This window comes from Brienomyrus brachyistius, chromosome 4 (genome assembly GCF_023856365.1).
Source record: "Brienomyrus brachyistius isolate T26 chromosome 4, BBRACH_0.4, whole genome shotgun sequence".
Lineage (NCBI taxonomy): Eukaryota > Metazoa > Chordata > Actinopteri > Osteoglossiformes > Mormyridae > Brienomyrus > Brienomyrus brachyistius.
In genome coordinates, this window is record NC_064536.1 from 31149228 (window position 1) to 31159097 (window position 9870).

Genomic DNA, 9870 nt, shown 5'->3' on the forward strand with positions numbered 1-9870 from the left:
GTTCTAATTCTATCATTACAGCTGCATGATGGACTGACAAAGTCTGCAGATATACTGACATATTGCAGTACCACCATATCTGTACCCATAATCAAAACAGTGACAGTGAGAAAATCATTTGTGTTTTTATACACTGACACACATTTTTACAATGTGGTCTTATGGACAACATTGACTGCCATATATTACTAATAAGGGGCAGCATGGTGGTGCAGTGGTTAGCATTGTTGCCTCATGCCTCTGGGACCCGGGTTCGAGTCTCCACCTGGGTCACGTGTGTGGAGTTTGCATGTTCTCACCATGTCGTCATGGAGCTTCCTCTGGGTACTCCGGTTTCCCCCACGGTCCAAAAACATGCTAAGGCTAATTGGCGTTGCTAAATTGCCCATATGTGTGTGTGCGCGAGTGAATGGTGTGCGAGTGAATGGTGTGCGAGTGTGCCCTGCAATAGGCTGGTCCCCCATCCTGGGTTGTTCCCTGCCTTGTGCCCATGGCTTCCAGGATAGGCTCCCCGCAACCCAGTAGGATAAGCGGTTTGGAAAATGGATGGATGGATTATTAATACCCCTATGACTGTGTGAACTTTTATATGTAATACAACTTACAAATGTCATGATGTACCAAACAGTACTTAAAGCTGGATGAGAAAAAGCAACAAAGAACCTCAAATAATTTTTCAAATGTTTTTTGTTTTACACAAGTAGCAAAGGGGTTCATAATAAAATAAAATATGCTGGCCTATAAAAAAACAAAAATTCACAAGAGACAAAATGAAAAGCAAACAAACAGCAGGACATGACAAACTTTCTGTGGTCAATCATTTCTTTAAGAAATCGGTATGGGCACAGAACCTGCTCAGTATTTGGAGGGGAGCGTCTGTAAAAGCACAAAAAAGGAACACGTTCAGCAACGGTCTCTGCAAGGGGATTCAAACCCACACGCTTTAGCGTTCGGACACCTACAAATTGTACAAATGAGAAACTTTAAACATTACAAGCTAACGTTAGCTGGCTCACTGGAGAAGCTCTGCAATAAGGGGAAACGTGTCTAATTTACGCCGTTTAAGCTACCATTAGCTAACTAGGTAACAGCTACCATAACTCCAAAGTTTAACTGAGATGTCAAGAAAATCAGTTACTAGCATACTTGACATTGCAACATTTAGTCCGAGCCATTACAAATGTAAACCACTTAATAAAATTTGAAATATACACGCCAATACGGTAAATAATAACCTTAACAACACCATATTCGCTGCAGCCTCCCGGATCCTCGTCTTCCGGGTCGTTTGCAGGGTGCGCGTGACGTCAGAGGCAGAGCGTGCAAATGACAGAGAGTGCGCGTGCTGCAGCTCGTACTGACTAGTAGCGACAAACGTAACAAATATTACGGCAAATGAAATACTTTGGTGTACGGCAGAGGTGCAGAGTTTGCTGGAAATTTTGACGGACTACAGTATCCAGGAACAACTAGATGCAAAATACAAGAAGTCCGAGATATTTGTTAAAATACGGGGCTACCTTCTTATATGTGCAGCACGATTCAATTGTATTCGCTTAGTTGCTTACTGGATAAATCTATGAGGGCTGTGTGTCAATGCACGCAAGACAACCCCAGATAAATCGCAAAATAAGGACAATCATGAGCTCCGATATTCTGTGCAGTAGTGCTGTTCTTCAACACAAAAGACAACGCATGAAACAGAAAAGCACAACACAGAAAGTAGCACGGTGATAACGAAAGCGTGTTCAGGCCTGAAACTTTAAGTGCAATGTGTGCGCTGATCTGAGAGGCAGTCATACTAAGCCACAGTGAGTACACCCACAGAGGCGATCCTACTGGGCCTCTTGTTTTAGTATTGATCCACAGAAATTAAAAGGACCTAATGCAGTGGCACTTTAAAAACTGTATAATGCATAATAAGGACTGAAACAAAGGCCTGAGGATAGACCCTCTGTATGCAGCACAGTCTCACCTCAAGTAACTGAAAATATGTCAGCTACTTTATACTCGTGCATAAGAGAAATATGCAGGGCTGCCAATTCTAACGTATGTGACGTGACACACGCTCTCTGACTCGCACTCATGCCAGAGATCTTTCTTTTTATTATTTTTTTTACTTTTTTTTAATTATGCATGCAAGAGATCTTAAGTCTATATTATTCCATTATGAACCTAAAATTTGCGGCATCAAAAGTGCTGTGGTAGTTTCAAACCATACTGACTACAACTAATGAAGCTACCCTGTGAGCTAAAATGATACTTTGTAAAGACCAACTATCAGTTATTTTATGTTGCTAAAATAAGATTTCAAATATTCTTAAAATATCTGTTCCTGTAAACAACAGAACAAAGACAACATCAACAATGTTTTCCTTTTAACTGATAAGAAATACACAGAAAATGCATCAGTGGACAAACACACATCGTAAAGATTATAACCTCTGACAGTATGTACTGGCCCTCACTGTTTTCTGCAGTGTCTCTCCCTCTCAGCTCTTCATTTCACACTTTATTTTTGTATCTGCAGAAAATAGCTGTGAGTCACATGAATGACACAGGAAACCAAGCAAACTGACTTAAATTTTTTAAATATTTCCCCTGCACTTGCATGTTCGCCCCATGTCGGTGTGGGGTTTCCTCTGGGTTCTCCTGTTTCACCCCACAGTCCAAAAACATGCTGAGGTGAGTTGGAGTTACCATATTGTCTGTAGGTGTGCATGTGTGTGAATGGTGTGTTTGCCCTGCAATGGGTTGGTGCCCCATCCTGGGTTATTCCCTGCCTTATGGCCATAGCTTCCCAGATAGGCTGTGGACCCTCGTGACCCTGCACAGGACAAGTGGGTATAGAAGATGGATGCATGGATGGATAATATTAATGGATATAAACTGGATACTGTCGTTCATGAAGTCTTCTTTACTCCGGCTGAAATTTTAATTTTATTACTGAAGGAGTCTATGCATTGATAGTTTATGTTCTTGAGTAACAGTAATGTTATGACTTGATGAAGCGCTAGACATTCAGCCTTATGATTTTATCACTTCCTGTGTAAAGTGTCCACTCCCCCTTCACTCTGCCTGCTGTGTGTGAGAATAGAAACGACAGAGACAGTGACGGTACAGAGGATGAGGAAGTGAGTGTCAGTCTCCACAGATCTGGGCTCAGTGACACACACACGTATGGATCCTCTGATGCTCCTGTTTCTTCTCATTGCTGGGCTCACAGGTGAGTGTCACTCATTACAGTGGAACTGAGTAGAGATCTCTCTCCTGCTCCTCCCCACACTCTCAGCTGCACTTTGGAGATCATGATGGAGATCTGCTGCTAGTTACAATAATGTGGTCCTGGATATTTTGAATACTTTTTGATATTTAACAAATGACACATTCTTGCATACAGTGGAAGCCACTTATTGTGATCACGGTAATATGGATCAAATGCTTGGCACAGAGCCATTCCTGTACAAATACTGTTTAGATAATTCAGTTATAGTAATCAAGCAGTCTGCTAACACTGATCATTTTGGGTCCTTTTCGACATGACGACCTATAGAAAAAATTAAAACGGAGGTAGTAATTCTTTTTTTATATATAATGTAATTTCACTTTGATCGTCCTGTAACTTTGCCTTGCGGTAACCTGCCTGCTTCTGGCTAGTTACCTAAGGCTAATGCTGCGTGCACAGAAAACATGAAAATGTGCTGTGAAAATACAAATGTATTGAACTGAATATTTATGTACAGTACTGTACTGTATTATAGCGTATTTGAATTATGCACAGTTCAGTAATTTAATTTGTACAGTACTGTAATTTGAAAAGCGTTTGAAACAGCTGTACTGTGTTTTGACATCGTCAATAAAATTCAGTGAATAGTTACGCTGTGCAGTTTATTACCTTATATTCATGTAAAAATATACAAACCTCAATTAGATAGTAATCTGCCTGAGGCATAAAGAAGAAGAATAAAATCTGTTGTAATGATCATCCGCTTATAGTGACCAATTTTGCCCAGACAGACGTGATATAAACAGTTTCCACTGTAATTTCAAAAGAGAAAATTATACTTCATGAATTTCTAATTTAGTTTTTTTAAAAAAGCAGATTTCATTTGCTTTTTAAAGTCTTTTGCAAACTATTTCAGGAACAGTGATATTTAAGGAATGATCAATCTATCGTGAATCAGATTATTGATATTAAGTATAATATCTAAATATACTGTGTGATGATGTCATCTCTCCCTTTTAGTGATCAATCAGTAAAAAGACACTGTTACTGCAGATAAGATGCCCTCGTCTCTTGTACCCTGTAATTTTCTGTGAGGCTGACTGGGGTCATTTCAGCAGTACAGGTGGTTATGTGAGCAGACGGCCGGGATGCCATCTGTCATTTCTGTGTGTACAGTCAGTGGGGTCTAAACACCCAGCTTCATGTGCTACTGGAGCAGGTCTGTGTTTATCAGGGCTCAAGATCAACCTCAGGGATCGAGATTAGACCTGCTTGTCTTTCACTCTACAGTGGGTTTGGAGAGCTAGTTAACCTCTAGCTGGTAGAGACTAGGGGCAGTGTGGGGGCCTCACACCCCCAAGCTTGTGGTTTTGATATCTGGCCTAGCTCTCTGTGGGCAGTTTGCATGTTCTTCCTGTATCTATGCTGGTTTCCTCTCAGTTCTCCGGTTTCCTCCCACAGTCCAAAGACACGTGGTTCAGGTGAATTGGTGCCTCTAAAAGTGCCCATAGTGACTGTGTGTGAGTGTTTGCCCTGTGACAGACTGGCATCCTGTCCTGGGTATTCCCCTGCCTTGTGCTCTGTGCTGCCTCAGATCAGCTCCACACTCGCTGTACTGTACTGACCCTGTACTGGATAAGCATGTGGAAGATGGATGGCTGAACTAAAATACATTTAAATACTTTCTGTATCTCATTCTTAAGTCAAATACCACAGAATTAAGTTTACAAATGAAGCCTTAGTGTCACAGGGGTGTGGTCGTCCCACAGTGACAAGCCCATTCATTCACCTCATCTAGGCCTTTTACTAGGGATTTAAGGTCCTGGTTTTCCTCTCAGACCCTAGAACACACTCCCAGACTCAGATTCCCGATCCCACATCCCGCTGTAGCCCTTCCCAAGATCTGACACCTGTTTTGTTTTCCTGTGTCTCTCCCTTGTTCTTGTGACAAAATGACAGTCTTTGTCTTTTAAACATCCCTGTGGTTCTAATAAATGAATGTGACCCTAATCCAAGCATTATACAAACATTATACAGTTACTTAGAGATACTGTGATGTGGAAAATGTGAATTCAGTTGGTTGTTCTCCCTGCAGGTGCTGACAGTGTGTCCACAGTTGGATGGGTGACTGTACAGAGAGGAGGATCTGTCACCATCCCATGTTTCTGTGATGACAGATATAAAACTCATGTGAAATACTGGTGCAGAGGGTTTAATGTAAGTTCATGTACACCCATAGTACACACTGACTCTCCACAGGAGGGTAAAGTGTCAGTCAGAGATGATCCTGACCAGCGAGTCTTCACTGTGACCATCAACAATCTGACAGCTGAGGACTCTGATAGGTACTGGTGTGGTGTGAAGCATAGTGGAGCCTCAGATGTTGGAGATCGGGTTAACCTGTCAGTCATTGATGGTAAGATGTCTGTACAGCAGACTGTAGCCAATGAAATGCACAGTATGTAACATGTCATTTAGCCAGAAAGGAAGGACATTAACAGAAATATTAAAGGAAAAGATGCTTTAATATTATAAAAATCTGCATTTTATTTTCATTCAATGTGATAAACGAGACTTGGAAGAAGTAACAAGTGACAGTTTAAATGGACGACTACATGGGGTTAAATATGATAAGTAATATGTTAAGAAATGTCAGTTTATTTGACAAACATTTACATATGCATGTTGTAATGGGCTGATATTCATAAACATTTCATTGCTATGCAAATCTTTGAGTGTTTTATCTGTGTGTTCAGGTCCTCCAGGGCTGTCAGTGGAGAAACAGGAGGTGACGGGTGTGGATGGAGACAGTGTCAGTGTTCAGTGTTACTATGGAAACAACAGAAGACATAGGATGTGGTGTAAGATTGGGGGCTGCTGTGCATCAGAGAGATCAGTGAGTTTGGATGGGAGGCCTGTCCTGATCAGGGATGACACAGTAAATAAAGTCTTCAGTGTGACAATGAGTGGGCTGGAGAGGAAGGACACTGGCTGGTATTGGTGTGCTGCTGGAATCCTGCAGATCCAAGTTCATATTACTGTTAAACGTAAGTAATTCATTTAAATCTGCATGTGAATCATTTATGCTTGAATATAAATAGATAAAAACTAATTAACCCTACAGTTTCCTTCATGAAGGGGGTCTGTGTTTCTTTGTGGGGATAGTCCCCTATTTTCAGATATTGTGAAATAAGGTAATTTATTGGGATTATAGTTTCTATGCTAGTGGCACGGTGGTCCAGTAGGCGGCGCTGTTACTTAACACCTCCATGTTTAGGGGTTTGAATCTGGCTTCTGCTCTGTGTGTGTGGAGTTTGCATGTTCTCCATGTGCTGTGTGGGTTTCCTCCCGCAGTCCAAAGACATGAAGTCAGGCTAAATGGCGTCTCTAATAGAGAGTGTGTGTCTATGTACCCTATGACTGACTGGCATCCTGTCCAGGATGTACTCCATCCCTGTGCCCTGTCCTACCTGGGATAGGCTCCAGGCCCCACATCCCTGACCAGGAGAAAGGGGTGGAAGATAGATGGGTGGATGGCTGTAGTTTTATGTGTCTATGAATGTATTGGAATATTGACTTACACATCAGCCTTAATTCTTAGAGAGACATCCTGTAATTCAGCTCTGATAACCTCATCAGATACTAATACTGTCATGACCTGCTTGTCGGCTCCTCACGTGTGCCACGCCCCCTGCTTACCCACGTGTTCTTTCCCGATCGTACCCAGCTGTGTCTGATTATTTTCAATCAGTCCCGTGTATTTCAGTCCGTGTCTTACCTGAGTCCTTTGTCTGTCATTGTTGTTAGCTGTAGTATTGGTGATGGTTTCCTGTCTGTCTCTAGTCGCTAGTCCTAGTTTCCCCCAATAAACCCCCGTTTTGCCCCGATACCTGCCTGTTTGCCTGCTTCGTACCAGCTAACCCGCACGATCACCTGCCTGCACCACCCCGATCGTGACAGAATGACAGACCGTAAGAAAAGGAGGAAGCAGAGGAGAAGGAAGCACCTGGAGGAGCCGATCAGTCTGGGCGCCTGCTCCCTCGCCAACCCCTGGCCTCTGCGGAGGGCGAGAGAGAGGAGCTCGTCCTGGGCTCTGACCCAGAACCGCTCTATCTGGGAGCCTACTCCCTAGCGAGGCTCTGGGCTCCCAGCGACGACGAGGAGGATGAGCCCTTTACGTTCCCTGTGCTGGAGCCTATCCCCCCAGAGCAGCTACCGCCCCTGGACCGGTACAGTTACCGGCCCGAACGACTGGCAAATTGGGGAGGTTTTAGGGCTGTAAGGGACTCGATCCCCCGAGTGCCCCGGGTCCCGAAGAGGATCGCACCCGTCTCCCCCTCCCAGGACTTGCCAGTTCTGCCTGCGCTGTCAGCGCAGCTCCCGTCTCTGCAACCTGCGCAGCCGGAGCAGCCATCACCGCTGTCCGCTACGTCTGCGCAGCTTCCTCCACCTGCGGCTTGCGAGTCCGAGCAGCCGCCGCTGCCTGCGGACACCGATCCCGTGCAGCCGCCGCTGCCTGCGGAGACCACGCCCACGCCCGAGGCGCCCTCTCTGCCGCTCCTACAGCCTGCAGCTCCCGGGCAGGCACCCCCCCTGCAGCAACCTGCAGCTCCCGGGCAGGCGCCCCCCCTGCAGCAACCTGCAGCTTCCAGGCAGGCGCCCCTTCCACTGCCTGCCCTAGTGACTTTGCCCCCAGTGACTGCTATGTCCTCGCCCCGTCATCCTCGACCCCGATCGAGGGCCGTTTTGTCTGTGTCCCGCAAGGGAAGGGGACACAGATGTCGGACTGGGGTCCCACCCGCCCTGCCCCCTGGCTCGCCCTCCCTCGCCTGCACTAGGGCTCGGTTGGCGCCTGCGGGTCCTGGCCCTCTGGGTCGGCTGTCGCCTGCGGGTCCCCCTCCGCGGCCTCGTCGCCCTGCCTCGCTCCCACCTCCGGTGCCTGGTCGGTCGCCTGCGGGCTCCCCGACGGCGGCTCCGCTGTCGCCTGCGGGTCCACCCGCTCCTGTGCCTCCTCTGCCCCTCCGGGGTCCCCTCCGGCTCCGGCCTCCCGGCCCGCTGCGGCCCCTCCGGCCGCCTCCCATCGCCCGCTGGGGCTCCCTCGGGCTTTCCCCTGTTCGCCCGCTGGGGCTCCCTCAGGCTTTCCCCTGTTCCCCCGCCTTCTCTCCCTTCTTCCCTGCCTCTGTCCCTCCTTCCTTTTGTTCCTCCTGTTCCCGCTATGTCCCCTTTCCTGCTTTGTCTTTCTGCCTTCCCTGTCCTTTGTCAGCTCCTGTCTCGCGTCCTGTCGCTTGCCCTGTTTTGTGCATCGGTCCTGTTTCCCGTCTCTCGTTGATGGTTCTGTTTCTTTTGCTCCAGGTCCCGGTTCCCGTGTCCCGTCTGTCGCCTCCTCCCTGGCACGCCCGGTGAAGCGCGCCTTTGGAGGGGGGGTTCTGTCATGACCTGCTCGTCGGCTCCTCATGTGTGCCACGCCCCCTGCTTACCCACGTGTTCTTTCCCGATCGTACCCAGCTGCCTGCCTGCACCACCCCGATCGTGACAGATACTTTACCCAACACCCGAGGCCTGCAGCGGGGCGTCCGGGCCTATGCCAGAGCCCCAGAGCTGTGGTGCTAGAGATCGACTTTTATTTAAATTAGAAATATATTATTTTATACTATTCACAAACAAGACAGATTAATAAATAGAGGTAATGTGCTTTCTGCCAGGATGGGACTGCTGGCTGTCTGCTTCTTACATCCAGGACCAGCGGTTAAACGAGATATTACAGTCACTCTGCAGTCACCCTGCAACAATTTGTCAACCGGCGGCCATTTGTTTCATTGTTTGTTTCCTTCTCATGGGCTTATCGCTCACGACTCCAAAAGCTCTTGTGCTGACGCCCCGTTACCCACTGTCGCGGACATTAGCTGACCGACATGCCTAGACATGCAATACGCATAAATCCCCCCCCCCCAAAACAGGATGGCTGTGTTTTACCGATATAAAATAGTACATTTTGTTTAAAGCTACAATAAATATATTATAATATTTTCATAAAATAATTAATCTCACCTGTTCACTATCAGTGCCCTGGGATATTAACACTTTGGTCATGACACTAATTCATTGTTCTCCATCTAATCATTTTCTCTGTAGAATATCTTTCATAATTTATATTTCAGTTTCAAGAGTGACCTTTTCTTAGTCTTTATTAACAGAAAATTGCTTTTTATTAACAATCCTTTCTCCTGTTTCCACTGCTCTCCTTTTGTCTGCACATGATGAAGAAGGAGGGGATAATGAAAAACGGAGGTAAGCATTCAGCAGCATTTACAGTAGTGTGGGGGTCCTGCTAGCAGCATTTACCTGATCACACAGTGATGGGAAACTGTCATTTTAATTTTAAGAAAAAAAGATATTGTTTTTTATTTCATTTTCTTAATAATAAACTTGAGATCCCATCCCATCCAGGGTGAGCCCTTGCCTTGTGCCCTGTGCTGCTGGGGAACGACTGCAGGCCTGTTTTTACAAAATAGTGTAACATGTTGTGTGATAATCTCTAGCTATTTTCATGCTCTTTGTTAATGTCTCCTGTTCCTCACATGTGTCCTGTGTAATAGTACAGATGTGGCTGTACCGTGTTTCTATAAAGCATGTAAGACTTTACT

General features: G+C 45.9%; 1 protein-coding gene and 1 long non-coding RNA gene across 3 annotated transcripts; one reads left to right on the top strand and one right to left on the bottom strand.

The window, feature by feature from the left end:
• Window positions 1-669: 669 nt before the first annotated feature.
• On the bottom strand, window positions 670-1313 carry LOC125740360 (uncharacterized). Its single transcript, XR_007397584.1, has 2 exons — window positions 1236-1313; window positions 670-876 (listed from the first exon to the last, which is right to left on the bottom strand). It is a non-coding gene; the product is annotated as an uncharacterized LOC125740360 (long non-coding RNA).
• A 14-nt stretch (window positions 1314-1327) lies between these two features.
• On the top strand, window positions 1328-9454 carry LOC125740346 (polymeric immunoglobulin receptor-like). 2 transcript variants are annotated; one of them, XM_049011341.1, is made up of 6 exons: window positions 1328-1811; window positions 2531-2685; window positions 3098-3226; window positions 5322-5642; window positions 5983-6273; window positions 8579-9454. In XM_049011341.1, the coding sequence occupies exons 3-6, from the start codon at window positions 3181-3183 to the stop codon at window positions 8659-8661; spliced, it is 741 nt and encodes a 246-aa protein (XP_048867298.1). In that variant the 5' UTR covers window positions 1328-1811; window positions 2531-2685; window positions 3098-3180; the 3' UTR covers window positions 8662-9454. The 2 variants fall into 2 exon arrangements, with proteins under 2 accessions (XP_048867298.1, XP_048867299.1); XM_049011342.1 differs by lacking the exons at window positions 1328-1811; window positions 2531-2685 and having other exon boundaries at window positions 3085-3226.
• Window positions 9455-9870: the final 416 nt, after the last annotated feature.